Source organism: Thunnus albacares, chromosome 24, assembly GCF_914725855.1.
Source record: "Thunnus albacares chromosome 24, fThuAlb1.1, whole genome shotgun sequence".
In the NCBI taxonomy this organism is placed as follows: Eukaryota; Metazoa; Chordata; class Actinopteri; order Scombriformes; family Scombridae; genus Thunnus; species Thunnus albacares.
In genome coordinates, this window is record NC_058129.1 from 9,365,833 (window position 1) to 9,392,459 (window position 26,627).

The window sequence follows — 26,627 nt, forward strand, 5'->3', positions numbered from 1 at the left end:
AGAGGTGAATGTTATTTCAGGGTGTCAAACAAAGAAAAAGAAAACATTTGAGATGCCGGTAGCTCTGATTATAGTGTAACTCTGCTCAACAGTGGAAACACTATAATTTTCGAAACGAAGCAACGAGCAAAAGAGGCAAGGTGAACGAGGCGATGTGTGTGTGTGTGTGTGTGTGTGCGTGCATGTGTGTGTTTGGACAGCTCTCGCTCCAGGTTTCTGTCAAGAGAGAGTGAGTGCTGAGTGTTATTTTTCCAAGTGCACTTAAAAAGCAGCAGGGCATCAAAGGCCCCACTAAGAAGTGTTTTCACAGACTGGATGATAAGAAGCAGAGAAACACTTGACAACAACTCGGTCTCTCTCCAACTCTGCTGTATAAAAAGTGTTTAATTGGTGAGGTTGGAGATGCCATATAAATATACAGTATATATTGACAAAACAATCCGCTGTTAGCTGCTATTATTTCATCCACATGGCTTAAAGTTAAGCATGAAAGTTCAGTCTTGACCCTGGAGTCAGTAGTTGGCAAAACAATCCCAACTTAAGGTCCACTCACTGTTTTTTTATGGCACTTTCAACTATAGTTCAGTAGTTAAGAAATAGCACAGCCGCTCATGACAATACCACACTTGTAAAAAGCTGCTGTGGGTTGAAAACTGTTAACTTGAATTTTTCATTCATAATAGAGAAGCTGTATAAATCCTGTTCAAATCCTCAAACCTCAACACAGACAAAATGCTAAGAAGCACTACAAAAAATGTAGGAAACCATAAGGAAAACTTGAGATGCTCACAATAATTTAAGAAAAAAAAAAGATATCATGAGTGACAGGGACCAGGAAAGGGGAGGTGTACAGAAATAAATCTGTCAACAGTACAAATAAAGTACCTCAGCCGCCTTGGAGCAATGCGGCTGCAGCCTTGGATCCACCTCTTCCCAGAGGGGTCATCTTAATAATCTTGCATCAGGATAACACAGTTCTATTTATACTATAAGTTGTTTGTTCAAATGCTTATGGAACAACTTATGTTTTCTGACAAGTGACCTCTTTCGGTTGTGTGAATGATGATTGTAGCAAAGCCCCAAAAGTCCTTCAGATGAGGTTGCCATGGTTTGGTGTCTAAAGCTTATCACATCTCATCTTCTACTAATCATGAATGTTTCTTAAAGCATCTTTGCCTAACTTTAACCAAGTAGGTGCCTAAACTTATCTAGCCCTTTAATCATAGATGTGACAGATCAGTAAACACTCAAATGAGTCATTTCTTAAAACTGTTATATGACTTGTTTTGCAAGGCAATGAAAAATGACCTATTTTGCTGTTTATGTATGAGAACTTGTTGATTCCTGATGACTCATTTGCACCAAAGGAAGACACAGAATATCGAATGAACACATAAATAAGAGGAATCTTCAGGATTGCCTCCGAATGCGGAGGTAATAAATAAGAACATCTGCTCTTCTTAGCTTGTATTTTTTCTTTTCTGATTACTTTGGTGTATTTATAATTTTAATTTATGTTGAAAGCTGCCCTGTCAACTGCAATGCAAAAGAAACAAATAGATGCAGAGGTGAAAACTGATTGGATGATGATTTCTCACTCTGTAGGTTTTTCCTAGCACCTCTTCTTTATATCTCTGCTCTCCACTTCTTTCTTCTCCCGTTGTTCTACTTCTCACTCACACACACTTGAGCTGACTTTTATTCTTCTCTTGTCTGTGTTAACCTTTTACTTGTTGACAGCCCTGCGTGACATAATCACCGTATCTGTCCCTCTTAGTACGTGTGTGTGAGTCCGCGTCTGAGGCCGCGTTGGGGGAGTCGAGATGATTTAAGAAGTGGGTTTTCCAAGGAGTCCGGCAGGCGGGTGTTTACAGGTGTGTGTGTGTGTGTGTTTGTGTCAGCCATGGACTTTGAGTTTATACTGAGGGTAGCAGAGAGGAGAATACGAGCTGCTTTAGGCAAAGCTGAACCAGGTAAGGTGCTCTTAACACTGGAAACACTGGAAATGGAGAGAGAGCAGGATTGTGACATGTACTGCTACTTGCTTTACCGCTAAAAAAATCACTAAAAAGAATAAAACTATCATAATACTGACTATTTGTACACTTTTCTTTGCTATCATCATGATATAAACTCACAAAGTTGATATTTTTCGCATCATTTTAAAGGTTGCTTAAAATTCAGTCAGTTCATTAGAAATACGGCTAATGGGAAATTTATTTTAGCTACTAAAATTCACTTTTTGGAGACGTGAAGTTATTGTACAACAGCGATCCAATTATATTGTATGTTAAAATAAAGTCATTCATGCATCCTTTAGCTTCTCTGTAAACTTTCGCTATGGTATTACGATGAAATTCAGTTGCAGGTTAAAAAAACCTCTAAGTTTCAGAGATTTCTGTTACAACAAGCATCCTTTTGTGTGAACGCTTTGTAGGACAAAAGCGTCCGTGATGTCTCTGAAGTCCAAAAATGCCACACATTTAACTGATTAAACTAAAATCATTAATTAAAATAATCCAGACAGGGTTTAGGGTGATGTAATACAGGGGCATTTGGAGGCTTTTTAGTGTCAGTTCATGATTACCCTGAGTGCCTCATTGATTTTGAACTGAGACAGTGAGTATACACACACACAGACACACACACACACACACTCTATATAAATTGACGTGTCCTATGACGTGTAGTAGTCGATAAGTCGGGCGTCACTCTCTAGTGTCTGTCTGGAGGACCCTGTATTATATAGCTGTTGATGATATATGTCTGTGTGTGTTTGCGTCTTTGATTTTGTTGTCATGTGAGTCAAATTTTCATATATTGTATGTTGCATTCAGTCAGTTTTAAAGTAACTTCAGTCAAAAATGATTGTGGAGATGTTTGGCTGTACTCTATGTGAACATTTTTCATCCAATAATTTTTGTAAATCATCCACACATAAATGATTAGACTTGTATGAGGTGGCTAACACCTCCGGGAATGCAAATTCTGTCCCACATGGGTCACTGTGGGCGATTATTCACTGGGCAAAGAGGCTGTTTTTAATCAGAAAACAGCAGAATATGCAGCCACAGTGGAGCATTTTGACCAACACACACCACCAACTATTAAAGGATAAACTAGGAGATTCATTGATATTTAAAGGATAAAGCTGGTGTTACTCTATATTATTCATATTGTCAACAAAGACCAAAATCAGTAATGCATTTTCGGCCTCTCAGTACTTTCTGACTCCTGGCTTCCCACTCAATCCCAAGCTCACAGGTTTCTACTGAAGATATACAAAATATATCATTTAATTTAACAAAGAAATTCTAAGTAAAATCTTTAAACAGCTGGGCACTGTAGTTTTTGGCATCTATTACTCTAACAGGAGTGAATATAGTGCATTTCTTAGGGACTATTTTCAGTGGAGTAATACACATTTGGTGCTCTTAAGAGTGTTTCCGGCAGCAGAACGGTGTGTGTGGCGTTGAGTCAAAATAAACTACAGTGTGTGTTCATGGTAATGAAGGAACGTGTCACCTGGTGCAACGGTGTGGTTCATTTGTTCATAATTTTTGACAACAATGGAGCTCTATGGCAGAGAGGAATAAACTATCTCAGGCTTTAGATACACAGACAATACTTGCTAGAAGGATTGTTGGTTTTGGCCTTTTCATGGGATTTGCTGAGAATAAGAAAAAATACAGAATATCACCAGACTTATCCATGTTTATTTGCCCACATGCAATGCAAATATCATTTTTCATTATTCATAAAAGCAAGTTAATCTTTTTTTACCTGTTTCGGCGCATTTTGACAAATCCTCTTGAAAAAAATTTTTACATCACATCACGATTTAACTCTAAAACCACTGTAAAAAACAAAATATATTCGTGAGCTGCACTGAAGTTGAAGCAATCAGCTGCTGCGAAACAAGAATCTAAAAGGCTTCACCCCTGATAAAAATGCTTTTAATATTGTGTTTTGATAGCAAACACCAGTAATTAATGCTGGCTGATAAAATGTCTCTTATGCAATGAGACGAGTGGGAGCAATTTCATGCTTGTTTGGACAATTTTGAAGAAATTCTAATGCATGTTAACTCTAATGCACGGTAACTCTCAAGGACCTTAGAGAGCCTCTGCTCTCTAAAGCCCTAAATAATGGACACAGACATAAAATGGCCATACTATCAGTATTTGCACAGCACTTATTCACTGCAGAGTGTTGTATTTGTTTGTGTATCCCCTCTCAAATCGCCCTTGTACCTGTGAAAAGTGTTGCTCTTAGATCTGTATTATGGCAAGAGTTTGGATTAGATTGTAGCCTCGCAGGCTGAATGAAAACCTAATACACCGTGTTGCTGAACTATTCACATTTTCACTGGGAAGGATTGCTGTACACACATTGCACATATTTGTATACAAGCTTCCTTTAATACAGCACTGTGGAGAAAACAGATTAGTCAGAGGTCTCTTTGGCATTACTGTCAGCGTCAGAAATGTGTTTTTCGCCATCTAGAGCAGAAACTAGTGTTATTATAAGCATTTTAGATTCATATTCTGCCTCTTGTCATGTCATTCTATTACCTAATCTATCTAAAATGTAACTGGAATTGTTACAAAGAGAAGGACAAGGGGATCAGGTTTGCTGTGTATAATCCGATTTTGATTAATTTGGGTTAATGAAGCTGGTTATTTCTCTTTTTTTTCCCCCAGAAGATTATAACAATGCAAAGACCCTTTTCCAAAAATCCACCACCTGGCCATTTCTCCTCGATCCATCTGTGAACTTTTTCTCTGCAGAGAGGTGTGGGGAATAGCAAGTTTTTTCACAACACAGTAGCTGAAACTAAGATTTTTATTACTGCCTGGAAATGCTGCTGAGAAAAATAAGCTTAAAGTTCCAAGACTGTGGGTGGCACCGAAAACATTCTCCTTTGTTGAGTCTTGAATGCTTGACAAAGTTTTATCTCTTGTCACATTATCTACCTACGCTCTTTGTTCCCGTTATTCAAGACTAATTTTATGTCTGATTCAGTCAGACGTGCACACAGGGGCGCTTGAAGCGCTGCACTAAAAAAGGAAAAATAATGAATCTGTCATCAACAACAGGCTCTAATCTCCTTCTCTTGGAAAATATGGAGCAGATAGTTGGCATGTTGTCTCTGTTTTTTAATGCCGTAACTAGCAAAACAAAACACAATATTTCAGTCTGACATGCTGAAGATTAAGGGGATCAAAACCAGCGCTGTCAACATAATCAAACAATGGCCCACCTCAGACGTGACTGGCTCATTACAGAGAGACCAGCAGGTTACAGTGATGTCAACATCTCAGAGGCATGAGAAAAAAATCACTGTCATGACTCATTAAAGGACCAGTACACTGAAAAGTACTGTTAGCAGTGGCGCACTGGGGCTGGGAGTTAAATCATTCAATCCCACTCTGGCTGTGAGTGTTTTCTGACAGATCAGTGCAGTGCACACACACACATGCACACACACACAAACACACACAGAGCAAAACACACATATCAACCAGAGAGAGAGAGAGGGAGAGAGTAAATTAATTAGTATTGACAGATCCATTAGATTTGTCTGTCACTGGTCCAGTCTACACATTGTGTACAGTACTATCCCTGCTCTGCTTTGTACTGAAGTGTGCCACACTTAACTGCACTGTACAGTAATGGTACAACTCAGAGAGCTTAACTTAGGCTAAAAATGAGGGTGTGTAATATCAGCAATGAAAGCAATGCATGGATGTGTGAGAGATGTTACTGTAAATGATTGAGAGGTGGATGTCAGCTGAAGGAAGAGAGAATGAGTGAGCTCATGATCCAGCCTATATGGCATCACAGGTTATATTCACATTACCGTGTCTTCAATTATGTCTTAGATAATAGCTTCGAGCTCTTACTGTGTATTAGTTGAGGGCAGGCACCAATCATATACCTGAGTAAGAAGTCTTCAGTTTCCTCCCGTAGTCTGAAGATAGGCAGGTTACTGTAGGTTAATTGGCAAGTCAGGTGAATAATGTTTGTCTATATTGAGCCCCTAATCATACAGTTGCTGTTTTGTGCCTGCCTGGTTGGTTTACTCTGCACTTACATTGAAGGATTGGTTCGCAGTTTTTCAAGTCAGGTGCCTAAATGAACATTGACATATGTTTTTCTTGCTGTAATCATTCCTCCTGTTCATACTGACTCATAATGAGTTCCTGACTACCTGATGGATGTAAGACCGATATTCACTCTCCTATTTAGCTCCCGTCTGGTCTCACAACAACTCATCTTTGTCCGTGTGCAGTTCGGCGATGGGATGGTAGCTTACAGGAAGTTTGTCAGAGCTTCTCACATCAAACATAGTCATTTGATTCCTTCTTAATGTAAAAAAATAGTCATTAGAGCAGCTTTAAGTATAATGCAACAGACACCAGTTGCTTATAAAAATACAGTGAGGGCACATGCTCTCCTAGTGGTAATTGAATCCAGATGAGAGCTGCAGCTATCAAATCTAGTCATGATGCACGCGCTGTAGGTGAAGTGGAGGGGATACGTGTGGATAATAGAGTGGAGATGAAGTGCTATCACTGCAGTCTGCTCGAGTGACTGCGCCGCACGATCTGTTTAAAGAGAGATTCTATCGACCGGTTCAATTAAGTTTATTTGTCACGTGTAATCATACGTATAAAGGGACAATCACAGTGAAATCAATTTGTGCTGTTTCCATATCAGACAGTGGCGTTTTCCCCCGTCAGGATGCTCTCAATGGTGCAGGAGTAGAAATTCTTCAGTTTTTGAGGGGATACCCGGAGTTTCCTCAAGTGTCTGAGGTGAAACAGTCTCTGTCTCGCCTTTCTCACCACTGAGTCAGTATGCAGCGCCCTGGTCAGGCCCTCAGTGATGTAGACACCAAGATAAGCTGTCCTCCCTCTTCACCGAGGACCCGTTGATATTAAAGTGGGATTTAGAGTTGTCAAGATTTAGAGGGGATGAGAAAACATGATATATCGTGCTTGTAATATATAGTTTAATGTGAATAATAGCCTAGATTTATAACAAGACATTACTTACCTTATAAAGGCACTGTTAACCCTCATTTTAAACATTTCTAAAAACCAAATGAGGATGCTGTCTGACTCCATAGAAGCTGTTAGCTCTGTGTCAGACTGTGCCATTTTTATACATTTTCCTCCACTTAATTTTCACATTACATAAACATATTTTTCAAGCCCCTTACCACCTCCACCAAGCTTTGACTTTCAGCACCTCCTTAACTCTTGCTTGAAGGAGTTCTCCGTTCAGTCTCTGTAGTTATCTCTCCCCTATCCCCATAGTTCCACCACCCTCTCCCCCTCCCCTCATCCTCTGTGGTTCTTACTTTTTGGGGAAAGATCTGGAGCGCTTATATAACCGCTCTGATGCAGAAGTCTTCCATTTTCAACCGTAACCATTTTGTGTGGATCATTTTCACTGACGACTCGAGACTCCTATTTTTACTGTACCTTCTCTAGAAGTTGCCTTTGACCTCTGACCTCTCTGGGAAAAGGGAAAAACATCAGGAAATGACTCAAAACAACATCCTAAAAGTACAGATTTTTAGAATAGCTGTAAGAATACGTCCTAGAATTTGACTGTATTTGCTGAATCATACAATATGTGTTCTGTATATCTGTATTAGATATACAGTATATCTCACATATCATGTAAACATCATTAACTTTCTCACTGCATGTCAGATCAACACTACCATGAAATTTTGTACAGATAAACTTATGGCCCCCTGACTTTTCCACACTTTTTTTTTTTAATTTATCCATTGAAGTATTTTAAAATATACTTGATGGATTGGCACAACATTTTTTATAGATATTAATGGTTCTCAGACAATGAATCTTACTGACTTGATGATCTCTGCAAGTGGTGAAATTCACGAATGACTGTCATGAAAATTGTCTCCTCTCTCAGGCTCATACATGAGTCGAAAGTATGATGTTTTTTTTCATTAGTTAATCGTGTCATAAGACGTCAAATGATCCCATGCAGCTTGTATGTTGCAAATTTGGTGAAACAGGCCCCTGGATAGCAATAAAGGATGCTGAGAGTCAGTTTTTTCCTTAAGTTATACTCTGACCTCATACATTTTTAGCTAATTCCCCTGAATAACATACATGAACATAAATCTTACATAAATCAACAACATGAAACACCACATAAGGAGGAGGTTGAGGTGGTGGAGGGATCTGCGGCAGCAAAATGGCATTGGCAGGAGCATCATCAAAGTACCTTTAAACCTGCATTAATATGATTGAATGTAGCCACAAAGCAGTAAATGAGCAGAACACTTGACTCATTTTTGTACAATTACTTTCCTAGTAATAGCGAACGCAGCGTTTTGCATGTTGCTTCACATTAGCAGTTGGCGTTCTCCGCATATGAGCTGCTGCTTTAACTGGCAGCCATAATGAATTAAGTTAGAGCTGACTGGTCGATTTCAGACCGGTCCAGTGTCTACAGTCTTTTTTTTTTTTTTTTTTTTTACAGTCGGGAACTCTGGGGAAATGGCGTGACTAACACGAATTGACTTTCACTGTTATTACTTCACACTTCAAAGTACCAACAACACCAGAAATATTAGAACAGCACTTCCTGGGAGTGTCCCCTCAAAATGTCCCTGAAGCTGAAACAGGCAGCTTTTAAAAGGGAGATCAATATCAATATGTGAGGTGTTTAGAGGACCACGGTCCATGAAGACCTCTATAATTGACATCCAAGTCCTGTTGTTGTGAAGAGTCGGAAGTACTTAACCTCAGGATCAAGACCCATGTGATATACAGATGGGTCCCAGGAGACTTTTTATCTGCTTGAATCTTCTTTTATGTTCACTAAAACTGAATATAAAAGTATAACAAACTGACATGACAACCTCCATGACTGTATGGTATCCAAATATGAATTTAGACACATAAAATTAGTGTGACGTCCACAAGTAACAACAATATATGTATTCTTCAGTAGGAAATAAGAGCGGAGATTAATCTTTGCTGCTTTGTTTACATGTTGCTCAGGGAAATACATTTTTATATTTTCAAAATTAGTATCTATTGACTTTAAAATCCAGAAATCTTGGCACCTGAGGCTGCAGACGCACCCGTGCATTCCTCGGCTAATTTACAAAAACTGAACAGATTGATTTCAGCCCCAAACATCAACTAACATTTGCAGCTCTGTGGAATAAATCCTGTAGCGTGTGAGAGGGTCTACATGATGCCACAATCCAATGAGAACTGAGGTCTCTGTGAGCTTGGGGGGGAAGTGTTTTAATGGGTAAAACAAGCCACTTGTTGCATTTTATGGCAACTAAAGTAAGTGAGCATAGGTTAAACATGCCACAACTTAAGTCCTTTATGTTAAAATCTTACTGTCATAACTTAACCCCATTTTCCCCCATTTGAAGTGTATTTGTGATAACTTAAAGTTTACTTAACAACCACTGCAGTGTGGAGGAAAAAACAACAGGAACTCAAACGCAACGTATGTTTTACTGTGATACACATATATCCCTGTGAGTTATCCCGACACCCAGTAGATGTAAAGTTGTTTCTCTGGTCTTTGTGCTGCGAGCGAGAGAGGCGTCGAAAAGAAAAGGGGAATAGAGAGGAATAGGTATAACGGGGAGAAAGAGGGGAGGGGGATTCGAGACACTGAAAAACAGCAGACAGAGATAGAAGAAAAGAGAGAGAGGGGGAGTGAATGAATAATTTAGTCCCTCCATTCCCTCTCTTCTCCTCCCCGCTGAGTTGGAGATGTTACAAAGATAGATGAGGAGAGAAGAGGAGAGGAGAGGAGGAGAGGAGAGGAGTGTTTGTGTGTGTGCGTAGAGCAAAAAAGAGACACGCAGTGCGATGAATGTAATTGATGCCAGATGTGTGTGTATGTGTGTGTGTGTGTGTGTGTGTGTGTGCGTGTGTGTTATCCTCTCAGCATTCAGCAGGTGTTCTCTCCCTGCGTTCGGAGACCCACCTGCGTCACTAATCACTCGTTACCTAGGTAACAGTGGACTTCCCCGCGTCTGTGTGTGTGTGTGTGTGTGTGTGTGTGTACGGGGGCGGGTGTCTGAGCGTGAATTATGAGTCATCCTGCTCAGTTCAGAGTGGCTATCCTCACACTCCTGTCTGGGGAACACCCACCCACATCTGTTACCTCCCCGTCCTCCTATTGCTCCATCTCTCGTCTGTCTTCATCGTCAACTCGTTCCCGACTCTTTTCTCATCTTCTGCCACAAATTATAAGTATTTATATCTGTGATTAATTTTATCTTAATACATGAATGTAATGTTTACCTGTTGCTTTCTCTTCATTTTGCTGAGAGAGAGAGAGAGCACAGTAATTAGCATGAGCAGCACAGCCATCATGACTGGCCAGACAAAGATAAGAGCGCCACCTACAGAGCTTCTGTTTGTTCGACACATTTTGGTGAAGCACTACAAGTCCAACACTATAGAGACGGTAGAGACGGAGCCTAATTCTCATCAGATGAATCTTCTATTTAAAGGAATAGTTCAACATTTTGGGAAATACACTTACTCTCGTTAAAAGTTAGAAGAGAACATGGAGATCAGGCTCGTGTCTGTGTGTGTTTAAGGAATAGTTTGTGTTAGTTTGTGTGTGTTAAATATGAAGCTTCATCCAGCAGTAGATTAGCTTAGCATAAATACTGGACACAGGGGGAAACAGCTTTCCTGGCTCTGCCCAAAGTTCAAAAATATGTCGAGCATCAACTTTAAAGCTCACACAAACAGAAATGTAAAAGGGGTATTTGGTGGGAGTTATATGCTTTAACTATATCTTAACAAACCAGCACTTTTGTGCAGCATCTTTGGATATAGAACACAGGTTTTAATATAGTTCTCTGTACATATGCATGAAAGTGCAACACCTGACAATGTGACTGTAATGACAGGACTCCAGGAAGTTCAGCCTGTAGTTCACAGCTGTTGTACATTAAACAAACAAGATACAACACGTTCATTAGTCAACTTTAGAGGTGTTGATTGGTTGGGGCAGCTGTTTCCTCCTGCCCTGTTTTAATTCAAACCTAGGCTCAACAAGTTCTGACTCCAGCTCCGGACTACATGCACAGACATGAAGTTAATATCAATTTTCTCCCGTCGCTCTCAGAGAGAAATTAAAATAAGCATCTTTCCCCAAAATGTTGAACCATCCTTTAAAGGGAAGATTTACTTGGTTGTAGATATTTTCAACAAGATTCAACTCATCAGGTACGGTAACGTTATAAATTTGAAATCAAGTAATTATATGCTGTGTTTCTAGAAGTACGTGGACAACCAAATTATACTCATATGTGATTGCTGAACATCTCATTCCAAATCATAGGCACTGCTGCAGGGATTTACTCAAATTCAGCTACAAGAGCATCAGTGGAGAGGCCTCAGTCAAGTTCTTTCATACTGAACATGGAAAAGTAAAACTATGAAGTATGTGGACAAAAACAACACTTTTTGTTTCACATAAGGCAACAAATGAACACTGATAAGAACAAATATTAAAACTTGTAGATAAATAAAAGTCACATCCACCTTCATCCCTGTCTGGCTTTAGGCACCTTTCATCTGTTGTATGTTATGTCTAACCCCCAACATGTTCATTACTTCTTTTAAGATAGTCGAGGAGTTTCTGTGATATGATGCGAACACTGTACAACAACCATTTTTAATAATCCATACTGCACTATCTTCTTAGTGTTTAAGAAAATGTCAGAGGCAGTCTTGCTGTCATCATCTTGATACTACTGTTTTTGGCTAGTTCAGTGAGTTTATTCACATTAATTTGCTTTTTAAAGTGATGCTCGGGACTAATAAACAACTTAAAGTCTGAAGCAGCTGCTAAAGTCTGTAGACACCAATAACAATCAACATACTCAGCAACCACCTCTCTGTGTGCCCAATGACATATGGTTTGATACCCTTTTTAACTCGAATGCTGCTTCACTATTGGCCTAATGCCACTACAGAGGGGCGCTTTATCGAAGCCTAACACCCACATTTGAACGAGGTGCCCCTTTTATCATCTTCTCCCCTGCTCCATAGAGTATGTGCACATCACAGTTTGCTATTCTTAGAGCCTTACCAGCAATAGGGCATAAAGTTTGTACAGAGAATACTAGAGAAAAGGGCACGGGGTCATTATGAAGTCAGAAGGGTTCTTTGTGAATATTTCAGGGTTGTCAACAAAATGATTAAGAATAATCTTCTGTAATAACCATAAAATTTCATGCCAAGTCTGGTCAGGATTTGTCAAGATATAGTATGTTTCTCTTAAGTGTTGAAAATCAGTTTTTATATTGCTGCATTCTGCTATTTTATTATGCTGTCATTTACCTTGCAGCTGCTCCCCACTGACTTTAATGTAAAACAGATCTCTGCAACAGATTCTTTATATGATTATAGAGAATTTTCCCCCTCATCTTAGTGTCTTAGTAGCAACAAACTGTCTATAAAGTTAGAGATAACAGCACTGAGATCTAGGCTAAATGTCTGAAAAACATCTGTCTTGCCAGGTGCTTGATTGTTAATTTGTAGAACAATAGTGTAATTGCATATGAAACAGGATGTTTTTCACATAAGTTGCTCCGAAACATAATATATCTCAGGCATAATTGAACAAAGCAGCTCAGTGACAGTCGAGCAGCCACCAGAGGCCCCCAGATGAGCATTATTAAGCTTCAAGCTATTGTAATTGCAACAAACTTATAAATAAATCACATTACAAAACTAGACGGCATGAAATCTCCATGAAATACTGAATACAAATAAAATAAAATACAAATTCCAAGAAAACAAAATGAACTTTTGATTGAGCTTTTATGTACAAAAAGAGCAGAAATGTGTTTAATGTCAGCAAGAATCCTGGAACCGCATAAAAAGAAGGAAAGGCTGTAAATAAATAGAAGTGTGAGATAAAAGAAAGAGGGATTGAGGAAAAAGAGGAGGGGAGTGCTGTTCCCTTTTAGTGCCTGTAGAGAGCGCTGCTGCCTCTGCGCAGACCCAGAAGACCCAGACGTGCAGAAAAGGCAAAGCTTCAAACAGAATGGAAAATAATAGGAGTGTGTGTGTGTGTGTGTGTGTGTGTGTGTGTGTTCTCTCAGGAGGGAGCCTGAATGGCCAATAATAGTCATTTTCTTTTTCATTTATGCCCAATATTGCATATTTTGTTCTCTTGCATGATTTGCGTGTGTGATTATCTCTGTGTGAATGTGTGCATGAAGCAGAAAGATTCGGGATGGGTGGTTTCAGGGGTATGAATGGTGGAATAAATGGATGGAGGAAGGACGGGGTGCAAAGAATTTTCCTTTTGAAGTATGAGAGCTGTGTCCTGCCTTCCTCCGATGTTATAAAAAGCAGTAGAAAGGATGAATTTTAATGTAAATGTAGCTTTGATTTATTCATAACTCCTTCACTTGGACTGACCTGGATAAAATACACACTAGTACACACACATACACACACACACATTTCTCTCTCTTTTTCTTGCTGTCCGGGAGATGAAGCAAGAGTGAATCAGTAGTACTTTCTATATTTAAATTGTAGTGTGTCAGCAACATCAAGAACAAAAGAAGGAAAGTCTGGGACCCTGTCAGGAAATTCTGGGTTTACCTGCAGAAATGGGGGGAAAAAAATATGAAAATCCAAGATGACAGTCTGCTGCTGTTGTTTTGTCTTCATGAGTCTTTGATTTGAAGCCAGAATGGGACCAAGCAAAGAAAAATATATGAATAAGAAAGTCAAACATAATGGCACTGACATATTTTCCATTCTCAAAGACAAAAATCTGATAAACTTGAAGCTCTTACCTGTGTTCAGAACCACATTTGGTTATTATAGTGTTTATATGAGTCCCTGATTATTATGTACCAAACACAATGAAGCACTACTGTGTCACTGATGTATCACCACTGTTAATAATGTTATCAGTGAACTACTGTTGGGCTCATGCGCTTAGACACACTCTGGCGCCACCAAGTGGGCATGAGGATAATATGTGTGTGTATGTGTGTGTGTGTGCTGCAAATGGACACACAGACACACACACACACACAAACACAGACCAATGCTGTTTGCTGTCCATGGTGCTGAAAATATTTTGGTTCAAGTGTTCCGACCTGCACCTGACGTCACAAAGCCTCAAAGCGACATCCGATTATTTTTTAATCACATATGCTTCACCGGTTGCCCTCAAGTCCTTTTTGGATCCACACAACATAGAAAAAAATTACTTAAGCATGAATCCCTCTTTCTTTTCATTCTTCTCATTTATCCGGCATACTTTGAAAACCAAGAGTTTTCATAAAAGTAAAAAAACACAGGCTACAAATACTTATAATACATATATTTAACTGCTTTTTTTTATTGTGACACTTTTATTTTTATTGTTATTATTTTTGTAATAATAGCAACAGTCTATATTGGAAACAAAAGGTTTCATTCCCTCGGGACAGTGATTGAGATCAGCATATTAAATGACAATCAACCTATTAGACTGTGAGATATCTTATATGCAAAGCTGACATTTGGGACTGACAGTGATGGGAATGATCCATCCCTTTGGGAGCATGAATATGATAAGTACATTTAATGGCAACCTGCCTATGAAACACGAGTCATACCTTGTTGTCGGTGCTAAAGGAAAGGTCACCGAAAACATTAGTGCGAATCCTTACAGGAATAATGAATATCTACAGCAAATATGATAGAATTATGTCCACATATATCATCATATCACCAAAGTGTTGGAATAAATGATTGACATTGCAATCCTTAGTTAGCAGGACACAAAAACTAAGAGTTCCTGAATAATAATAATAGGATTTTTCTTACAAAGTCAATAACATTGCTGTCAAAATATCTCTTGAGAATTGTAATTTTCCCGGCTGATAAGTTTGTTGATCCCTGACATGATGGAGGTTCCACCTTGCCATCAAAAAACCCCACACAACCAAACTATATTCATCGTAAAGACGGGATAGATTGGAAAAGGTTTTGAGATTTTCTTTGTAATCAGTTTTCCTAGAAGACAGGAAAAATGTCATTTTAGTGCTCTTTGTGTGCAGCTGGGTCCCAGCTCAGCTCTCTATTCAGCAGCTGAAGAGATGGTTGACCTACATGCCGTACTGGAACGACCAATTCATGCTCACGTGTGAGATACTGTATCGGCAAAACTTGAACCAGTACATGTGCATGTAATAGAATGTATGGTATAGTCCGAATCTGATCCTTACAGTGCGCTTAATGTATTAACATGACTGGTTGTACTCACCTGTTACAGCCCCACATGACGGAGGAAATGTGAGCTTACTGTAGTCCAGTCCTGTAGTGTAAGCTTACAGCTGGAAACCGGTTTTAAAGCTATAAGCACGTGTACAGTAGACAAACCAGACATGTGAGGCAGCCCTCCACTTTATCAGCCCGTCAATCTAGCCCACCTCCTGCATTTTTAAACCGTTCATTCAGACGAGCTGTCATGAGCTGAATACAGACAGTATGTGTGGGATGAAGTAATGAGGGGAGCAGGTTTCATTGTTTAGCCTGCGCTGCCTTCTTCATCATGTCATTTACATTCTTTACTTGCCCGAATCTGAAATGAAATATGAAAGAGATGAAATATGTTTTAAATAAATTGAGTTTCACACTTTTTTTTTTTACTGAATTCTACTATTTGTTATCTTTTCCAAAAGGTGAAGAAATAATATTGAAGGCAGTCGAGTCTAGTTTGGATTATTACATTAAGTTTGATGTGGAAACATGTGCACATACACTGAGACTGGACTTTTCATTGAAGTAGAAGACATCTTGTGTCCAGCAGTTGATCTTTTGAAATAAAAATATTTGCTCATAAATCCTGGATTTTCCAATGAGGGAGAAGGAGTGGATGTAATTTTAAGAATTCTTAAAAAAAACAACATATCAGACACAAATTATAATTCAAAGCAGAGTATTAATCTTAAAACATGTCTGGAGGGGATCTTTAAGTAAATACTGAGACTGACAAATACTAAAATCACCTTAAAAACCAACATTTTCAGAAAAACATACAGAGGACATGACTTCAGTGTTCTCAGAGGCAGCTGCAGCCCTGGTTGACTGATTCTAGGCAAAAAATAATTATAATATCCTTAAATCTGATGGAAACATACACAATTACGCAGTTCAAGAATAATGGAAATGTTATATGAAAAGGCCACCAAAGCCTCTGGAAACTCCGGCCTAAGGGAAGGGATGCCCTCTATTCTATTCTATTCTATTCTATTCTATTCTATTCTATTCTGTATTGCCCCTCATACACCCCTACACTGGCCCATAATGAGGATGACAAGTTGTTTTTGAGAGCGCGTGTGTGACTGCTCGCTCGGCGCGTGGCTCCAGCGGCGGTGTGGCTCGCGCTCTCCAACGTCAAACTAGCCAGAACAACAGCCACGAGGACATCCGGTCGTTCCTTTCAAAATAACACACACACACACAAAAATACCAGATATCACTGACAGTGTATCCTTTGAAGCAGATTTCTAAGAGAGAAATTGCAGCTACATTTCCACTCCTTTAATCTAATGTCCCTCGTACGACTTTTGTCAGTATGAAATATAACTTTAAGCCAACGCAGGGTTTCAAAAAGCACAAACACCTTTGAAGAACTTTCACAGTCAGGCCTGCAGCCTGTAAAAGCAAACTAAAGGTCAAGTGTCAATAAGAGCAGGGACATTACAAAAGACGACTAAATGAGTCACAGCAAAAGGCCATTCAGAGGAATATGTGATACTGGAGGAGAAATGTATGCAGCAGTCAGTGTTCATAACATTTAAAAGCAAATATAAGACAAAGATGAAATAGCTATTATATAATAAGTCATCCAGAGATGAAACTATTAGTTGTGATTTTATTAAATGGAAACTGACCCTGCTTGATGGCAACAACAGGTAGCAAAATGTCTAGAACAGTGGTTCTCAAACCTTTTCATGTTAAGGACCCCTAAACAAGGACCCCCATTAAATAGGGTTTTGTCCCATGCAGGGTCCCCCATCTGATAAGATTTTTTCTTTTAGATGTTTTATTACAGAGAGTGTCTGAAACCACTGACCAAAATAGTTACACATTCTGTCATTGTGTTGCTTATATATGGAATTATAGTGAAAATAAATGATTCCCCTTTTTGCTAGAGACCCCCTGGAACCCCCTTAAGGACTTCTGGGGGTCCCCGAACCCCACTTTGAGAACCACTGGTCTAGAAGAATAAAAGAGGAATATTAGGCTAAAAGATTAATAATACAATAAACACCATACTGAAAAAGTAAAAACATGTTTAGTAATGTCAGCCATTAATATATAGCTAGGCTACTATAGTCTAATCCATCTGAAAGACACACAAATCCTGTTAAGCTTTCACTTTGAAAACCAAACCGCCCATTTTCCGGTGCTGCTCTGGGTGACTGCCGCTGGTTTCACACATCTGGATCCGCGCTTCCATCAGCGGAACACAAAACGGACAGAGGAGAGAGGACAGAATTGCTTTATTATTGCATTATTCTCCCTTTTCAGAGGTTTTGTGTTTGGTCTCGCCTGTTGACCATGGGAAGACAAACTGACAAACGGGGTCCGGTAAAATCGGTTGGAGGAGCCGTTCAGTGACAGCTGCTGTTATCTGACTGACAGACAGACCGGTGAAACGTGACGGACAGGTAAACCGCTGTGCGTTTCTAATCAATGGCCTGGGGAATAACGGCAACAGAAAATATGCTGTAAGGTGAAGTGGTGTGTTTATTCTGGACTTTACCGCGTTGTGGCTGAAGTATGGGGCCGTTATAGCCGGTAAAGCGGAGACTGGAGGTTTGTGTCTGGTTTTGTCTGCGCTCCGTCCCCTCCGGTGGACACAACTGAAGAGACTGGAGACACGGACGGAGACAGGGCTGGTTTTGTGTCGGCTGTTTCGGCAGAGACATGGCAGCGGCCATCGCCAGCGGTTTGATCCGGCAGAAGCGACAGGCGAGAGAGCAACACGCCCACCGACCGACTGCTCACCGGCGGCGGAAGAGCCCCGGTAAGAAGCAGGGGCTGTGCAACGGGAACCTGGTCGACATCTTCTCCAAAGTCCGGATATTTGGCTTGAAGAAGAGGAGGCTACGGAGACAAGGTGTGGGGAAAGGAGAGGAGGGGGGGGGGGGGGGGGGGGGGCGACATGCATGCACATGCACAGACAGTCGCACGCACGCAAATATATTGATATGCATTATGTGCGCGCTTCCACAAACATACAGAAACGCACGCTCTCACGCACGCATATACATTTTTACGCGCGACAACATTCATACACAAGCACCTTCATCACACGTGCACGCCTGGGCCGATGCACACATGTACACTCGCGCGCGCGCTCATACACGCGCACACACCCCAATCATGCATAAACACAGACTGACAGACTCGCCCCTCTCTCTCTCTCTCTCTCTCTCTCTCTCTCTCTCTCTCTCTCTCTCTCTCTCTCTCTCTCTCTCTCCCCTCTGTGGTAACACACACACACACACACACAGACACACACGCACGCACACTGTCATGTCTTGTAGTGCCCTATGGTTCAGTAGTTTCCAGGTACATCCATTATTGAAGCCACAGATTAGTCTGTCTAGTCTCTCTCTCTCTTTTCCGTCTCCCCGTGCATCTCTACCTCGCTCTCTCATATTTCCCAGCTCATAATTCAAAGTGCCCTATCACCATGATCACACTTTCTCTTCACATCACTAAAACGTTAGAATAAATCACAACGACAGCAGCAAAACGCCTCTCTCTCATATTGAAATTACACTTTTTTTCGCTCTTTGTTACTCTGATTTTTTTCCTCTTTCGAATGCAAAACAGAAACAGTTTTCTGTTCATGTGGAGCTCAACATTTTCCACCATTCAGGTTTTTCTTTAATCCAAATTAACATCACAGTTAAATCGTGGTACGGATCGTGCCGTCAGTGCATGGAGAAGTAATTATGGATGTGAATGCAGATTAATGAGAATGTTGTGATTGTGTGCTACGGCGAGCGTTCAGTTGCAGAGGCGATAAGTGCTGTTGTAATCAATTGATTGTGTGAGAAACCAGCAGGTGACGTGCACGGAGGGATGGATGAAGGGAGGAGAGATGGAGGTCGGAAATGAGAGGAGGGGAGGAGAGACACAGAGGAGGCGAACGTGAGGAGTCATGTTGATAGGACTTGGTTTTCACCAGTTTGCTCTGGTGAGTGACGGGAATTTTGTGTGGTCTGAGAGCCAGATTCCAGATGGGAGTAGGAGGTGATCTCTTTTCTCCCCACCGCTCCTCTCCTCTCCTTCCCTTCCTCTCCCTTTTCCTCCTCGTACTTTCCTTTTCCTGTTTCTCTCCATCACTCTTCTTCTTCACTCGTTTTCCCTTTTCCCTGTCACCTCCTTTTTCTACTTTTCCTCCCTTTTTTCCTTCCACAATCACCTCCTCTCCTCTTTTCTCCTTCCTTCATTGCATCTTTCCATTTCTTACTTTCTTTTTGTCTTTAGTTCCCTTTTCTTGCTCTCCTCCTCTTTCTCCACCTCCTCTTCTCTCGTCTCTTCATTCTCCCTCCTCTCCATCCTAATCCTCCCTTCCTTGTCTTAGATCTTTTCATACCTCCATCTTCTTCTTTCCTTTGCTCCCCTCCACCATTCTTTCCTTTTTGGGAAGAGAAGATGACAACAGCCTCCTCTCCTCTCCTCTCCTCTCCTCTCCTCTCCTCTCCTCTCCATCATCCTCCATTATCTTCCATTTCTGACCTTTTTTTCGTCACCTCCTTTATTCTCCTCCTCCTGCTTGCCTCCTCTCCAGTCATCCCCCATATCTTTGATCTTTTCGTCCCTTCTTCCAGCTTCATTTTACTTGTCCTCCCTTCTTCCCTTCTGCCTTTCTTTCCTTTTAAGGAAGAATTAGATGACAACAGCCACTTCTCCTCTCCTCCTCAGTTCCGCATTTGTTCCTCCTCCACTCCCCTCCCAATTTTTCTTTCCTTTCCTCCTCCTTTCTCCTCCTCCTCCTCCTCCTCCTCCATCCTAATCCCCCCCCTCCTACCTTGGATCTTTCCATCCCTCCTCCCAGCTTCATTTTACTTTTCCTGCCTTTTTCTCCTCTTTCTTTTCTAGGGAGAAAAGACAACAGCTTCTCCTCTCCTCTCCTCTCCTCTCTACTCCTCTCCTCTCCTCTCCTCCCTTCTTTCCTTTGCTGCCTCCTCCTTTCCTTCCTTCTGTCTCTCCCTCCTCTGTGTTCCCAGCTGTGAGAGCTGCTGGTGAAAGCTTGGCAACATCCACAATCTCTGTGCTCTGTCTCTGTCTCTCTGTCTGTGTGTGTGTGTGTGTGTGTGTGTGTGTGTGGGTGTGTGTGTGTGTTTTCTGTGTGAGAGATTTGCCAATATCCCCCACTGTCTTCCAGAGGTTTTGTGAAGGTGAGACAGGCAGACCCGGCTCAAACCAATCTGCAGCCTTCATGGCTCAATCAAAGCTTAAATGATCAATGCAGCTTAATTTTGCGTATTTTTTATCAGCCAGAGTGAGACTGACATGGAGCCAAAATGGGCTTTTTATTAGAAATGTGATATCAATCCTCTCCTGATAGTATGGAGGCTCTTTCCTGTCCACAGCTAGTCAGTATGCTGTTATTAATATTATTATAATTTTTGATATCCGAGCGAAGAATTAATTGTATTGCTGTGGCAGGATTTTACTCAAAAGTAAGTAGGAAAGCAAAGCCAGGCTGGCAGATACACTCTATACATCCAGGTCTATTTTAGTTACATTTAATTATTATACATGATCTTTTATTAATTAAAATGTCACAGATGAAATATAAAGGACATGACGCATTCTCAAACAAGATAAGAGACAATAAAAAAAACATCCAGCAGCTTCTTCAGACTGTGCGTCACACAAACAAGGACGGTGAGATTGAAATGTGGCTGATTTTGGTCTGTCTGCAGTGGGCAGTGGGTTCTGATGTCTCCTCTGCTCTGACAGACAGATGCCGGGCAGGTGGACTGTGATTTTGAACCATAAAGCAGCAAGAAATGACACAGCTGTCAGTTGGAATGATATTTGCATGAAAATATAGACTTTGTCCTATTCGTAGCAAAGAGGGAACAAGAAAGTGTGGAGTGAGAAGTATAGGGATGTAACAAATGATTATTATCATTATAGGTCAATGCGGCAATATATTTAATTGTTTGATATATAAAATGTGAGAGAAGGGTGAAAAATGGCAATTTCATCGCTAGCCCGAGGTGATGTCTGCAAATGCAAATGTCTGTTATTTTATTCATTGTCATGCACATAAAGGTGTTCAGCCTATACGGTCTTATAAGACACAAAAAATACAGTTGCAGTGGAGAAACATATGTCAGAGAAGTACACAACATCTTACATTACTTTGCAAACAAACAATAAAAAAGTTCCTAATATGCAACAAATAAAAAAATGTAAGAAAAATCTAGAAACCAGAAGAATTTACCAGAAATGAAGGAAATTTTACTAAAAGTGTGTCCCTTTATAAATGGATATGAAACAGACTTTGTGCTCTAGCTCACCTAAATGTCCTTGATGTTCTGGCCTCTTATCTGAGCCGAGTCTGACATTGATGTCGCTAACAGGACGACAAGCCTCCGAACAACGTTTTTTTCCGAGCTCACATATGTTCACAAACTGCTCAAACCACAACAACGTGTCCGTTCCAGCGAGGTGGTGGTGGTGGTGGTGGTAGTGAGGGAGGTGAATTAGGTATCTCTGGGTGTTTAAGCAAGATTAAAAATGTTCTCTTGTCGGGGAGGGAGCTGAACCACAAAGCTCTTGATTTCCTTGATTTTTGTTCATGTCGTGTCCCGCCCTCACGCATGGTCATGAACTCTGCGTAGTCACTGAGAGGATGAGATTATGCTAAAATGATGATTCACTGCTGGGGAAAATTAGGAACTATAAATATAAGAAGTAAAAAAAAATCTTAACCAGCATTTAATATTTAAGTGATGTTATTCAGTGTGGGGCAGCTCTGTCACCTCTGTTGGGCCAGCTCTCTGTACAGCGTGTTCCCCCTGACTTTCAATCAATGCATAAGCAGGTATGGAAAATCGATAGATGACGTCAGTGTTTCCCTCTGAATTGTATTCTTGTCAAGGCTGGAAAAGCCTTTTAAGAAGTACTAAGACAACACGGCATCTACAGTCTCCTTTCAAGTCAAAGACAATGATGACATGTGGTGCAGACGTGTATAAAATCTGAACTGTCTCATTAGGACAACCTGAATTCAGAGACTCTTACTAATTATTATTGTAGATACACAATCAAACAAACTGCGTCATTGCTGCCGTATTAGGGATGAAGGACATTTACTGTAGCTCAGCCAGGTCTAATTGTTCTACCATTATTTTAACAAGAAATCTGCTCTTTTCTTCACCCTGAGCGTCCCTCTAATCACTCATCACTCTGATTTATATGAGACTGAAACGCATTCAGTTGCTTCTTGTAAATTCTTCACTTGGGTGCTGTTGAATCTGCTCAGTGTGTGTGTGTGTGTGTGTGTGTGTGTGTGTGTGTGTGTAAACGAGAGGGAGAGAAAGAAATACAGAATGCCTTTTATGCATCGCATGTATAAGACACCCATGCTGATATTTTATACCGTGTTAAACACTGTATTTAGACTCAGACTGGGGCAAATTAACTGACAATATGACACGTCAAATCAGCACGGCAGCTTGACGGGCTGACTGATTGAATCAGATCACATTATGATGAAAATATAGCTGTGTGTGAGTGTGTACTGTATGTGTGTGTGTGTGTGTGTGTGTGTATGTCTGTGTGGATGGGGGAATACCCTTCCACTGGAACAGTCTGGAATCACGAGACTGTTGTCATGGCAACGCGAGAATGGGAATTTCCCTAGTAACAGACAGGATATGGAGTTACTGGGAGGAATGGGAATATCACCTTGACGATTGTGGGAATGTCACTGTGGCAACGGCTCGGCACGTCAGGTCGGAGTATGATTAAATGGATAACTGGATGTCGGACGGATGAATAGACAGATAAATAGATGATGAGTGGATGCAGCAGTACGGTTCCCCCGTGGAGAAGTATTGATTTTTCATCCATTACAGCAGGAATCTATGCAAACACCAACAATAACACCATTTGAAACTGTAATTGCACTTATAATAGGGATGTGATTAAAAATCTATATCAAGATAAATTATAGCACATGTACCGTGATGTTTGTCCTCAATCATTACAGTTTTGATTTAAAATTTGCACACAAGTGTAGAAACAAGACTACATTTTGATCTGTCGCTTCGTTCGATCACTCCGAGAGAGTGGACAGCGACCTGGTAAGAAAAAAAAGCTAGAATTGGAGATATTTACTGTGACCTTGACATTCAAATCATAGCCTCTAGAAAAAAGGTTATTGGGTAATGTAGTTTTTGATGCTAATGCTGATGTGATAATTAAAGTTCCTGTAAAAAAATTATCTTTCTTTGAGAAATGTAAATGTCTTTCTAAAAAAAAAAAAAACTTCTCTTAAAAATAAACTTTATGGCCTCGAACATTCCCATTGGCTGACTCATATCACCAGCCAGGAAAGGTTTTCTGTTATTACATGCCACCACTGAAATGCACCTGCTGTAATATATCCACATCAAACAGGGTTTTTTTTTTAGCCAACAGAAAGACAGATGAATAAATGTAAAGTCAGGCTGGCAGGTACACTCTCTGCCATACATCCAGGTCTATTTTAGGTATGTATAATAATTATACATGATCTTTTATTAATTAAAATGTAACAGATAAAATATAGGAGATGTGACAAGTTCTCGAAAAAGATAAGAGACAATAATAAAAAACCAACATTTCCAGCAGCTTCTTCAGGCTGTGCGTCACACAAACAAGGTCGGTTAGATTGAAATGTGGCTGATTTCGGTCCGTCTGCAGTGGGCAGTTCCTCCTCTGCTCTGACACGCAGATGCCGAGCAGGTGGACTGTTATTTTGAACCATAAAGCAGCATGAGAGGGAAACTAGAAAAAAAGGCAGTTATTTAAGAAAGGAACTTGTCAAATGCTAAATGTGGTTTAAAGCAGCCATACAGGAATTTAAATCAGTAAATGTGTGATTAACATTACCAGATAGTGGAGTCGTGGGTTATCCTTCAATAAAAAGAGTACACCTGCATACTGATGACAAAACCTTCCCAGTGGTGGGTGATCCTTGTCAGCGAATGTCTTGATTTATCATTGACCGCTCTATACAACATGCTAAATAGTGTGCTGGGAATTTTGTCAATTTGAGTGCTGGTTGCAAGCCTCACGGCTCCTCTTCCCTCCTTCTCCCCTGCTGCACAAGATGGATCCTTCACAAAGATGGAAAACACCCCTGCCTCTCTTTCATACACACACACACACACAAACACAAACACACACACACATACACTCTTCATAAACTGGGTCAGCTTTGGCTTTTTTTTTTTCTGTCTCTGTGCATTAGGGTATACTTTCACACATTTACTCTCTGTCTCTCTCACACACACATGTTCAAAGGGGATTCCCACCCTGCTTTAGCGTAGCTGCACCGACCCAGCCGAAGTCAGCGGTGATGTGGTAGTTTTACAGAGGGAGGAATGGGTGTGGTCACATGCATGTGAGTGTGAGAGGAGCCATATTAAATGAATCGTTTCACCGGGCCGGCTAATGTGAGCGTATGGAAAAAGCGTGCTGTCTAAAGCAGAAGAGGTGAGAGTGATGATGATGATGAGGATGGAAAAACGCCTGTCTGTACCTGCTGAAGAAGCACTACTATTATCTCACCTAAAGCTAACGCTGGTGTAGTCTTTTTCTTTCTATCTTTCCGTTAGTCTCTCCTTCTCCATCTTTATCTAGTGTCAGTTTTTGTCTCTCAGCTCCTTCTCATCTCCTTTCTTACTTGATCTGTCTTTCTCTTGTCTCTCTTTCCCAGCAGCTGTTTTATTCATTGTGTTTTATCTCAGCAATTTTGTATTTGATGGTGAGATGCGGGATTCACACAGTGAGAGGCAGAAATGACTGTTTAATTGAAGCAACATGAAATAACCGAGAACACAGCACCCAGTGACTGAGAATTTAAAAAAAACCTGCACTGGAGCAACAATGATCAAATGTAATGACGTGATGTAAACATCTGCATCTAATTATTTGTGACAATAATCTGTATTTTTAAATAGATTATTATCATACAAGAGCTTTGAAACACTTCTTTAGATGGGGGAGAAACCATCACATCAAAAGATACACACAATTATCTGAGGTTTGATCTAGAAAATCACATGTGCAAACCATTATATCGCCGGATAGATAAATAGTAAACATAACAGATTTAAAGCCATTATAAGGCTGCTCTTTACCATCAAAGGTTCAGAAATAATTTATCAAACTTATTCAAGTGGAACAATGATCACGAAGGAAGGATTAGTCCAAGAATCCTGTAATGGATTGGATGTGCTTGACTGGTCCCCCCCCCCCCCCCCCACCCACCCCCCACAGGAAATCCCTCAGGATGCAGCAGGTCACATGTGGTCACATCACGTGTGTCCTTTAATGCCAAACTGTATTGTATCTCAGATGTGCCTTGGAGAAGTTTTTGCATTTGAACGTAAATCATTGATAAATCATTCTGTCTAAGCTGACCAGCCTTATTTCAAGTTTTGCCTCGTTTGATTTGCATTTGCTGGTTTAACGTTCATGTGATGTACAGCGATTCAATTCTTCTCCCTTCTTCTCTCGTCCTTGTCCTTGTGTTTGTGTTGTGTAGAACCACAGCTGAAGGGCATAGTGACCAGGTTGTTCTGCAGGCAGGGCTTCTATCTCCAGATGGGCCAGGATGGAAGTATGGACGGGACCAAAGACGACAGCACCAACTCCTGTTAGTAGACACACACACACACACACACACACTGATAAACACTGTACACAATCAGGTATGATATGCATTTTTGAAGGTAAACTTGGTAAACGTGGGTGTAAAACACTCACACTTAATCTGAATCGTTAGTGCACAGAGCCCTGCTGACTTTCTGTACAGTCAACCAGTCAATTACATTTGGGTTCCTCATTTATCAACACTAAGGCTTAACTACACGCATGTAGAGGAGCAGCATTGTGCTTTTCTTGACAACGAATGATTGTGAGGCACAGCAACAAGAATCTGAAAGGAAAAAGAGAAAATCAGAAAAAGAGAAAAATCATTGCTCAAAACAACAATGAGGAGAGTTGCAGCCCAAAACCAGAATTTCATCATAGCAAAGGAAAAGCCATGACAGTCTCTCTTAAGGCCAAATAGTTATTTGGAGACAACGTGTCAGTCTCTCGATCCTCATCCGATTGGATGAAGGTCGAGAGATGATTTTTCTCCTCTCAGTGTGAAAAGGAGAGAATGGGACCATATAATCTGATGAATCCTAGTAATGTCTCCTATTTCTAGCCATACCATCTACACACTATGCATATTGACTGCAAATTCACAGTATACGCAATCATAAAGACAGCAATGAGGCAGCAATATTGTGTTTAGAACGCCTC

The 26,627-nt window shown here is 40.6% G+C and overlaps 1 protein-coding gene across 3 annotated transcripts in view; it reads left to right on the forward strand.

The window, feature by feature from the left end:
* Positions 1–26,627, forward strand: part of LOC122975999 (fibroblast growth factor 14-like) — a 57,573-nt gene that overhangs the window by 6,814 nt on the left and 24,132 nt on the right. Inside the window, exons 1-2 of one of the 3 annotated variants that reach the window (XM_044344231.1) lie at positions 1,849–1,973; positions 25,861–25,971. In XM_044344231.1, coding sequence (XP_044200166.1) covers positions 1,904–1,973; positions 25,861–25,971 — 181 coding nt within the window. In that variant the 5' untranslated portion in view covers positions 1,849–1,903. Of the gene's footprint in view, positions 1–1,848; positions 1,974–17,504; positions 18,190–25,860; positions 25,972–26,627 lie in introns of those variants that run through there. The other 2 variants (XM_044344229.1, XM_044344228.1) reach the window with 2 other exon arrangements.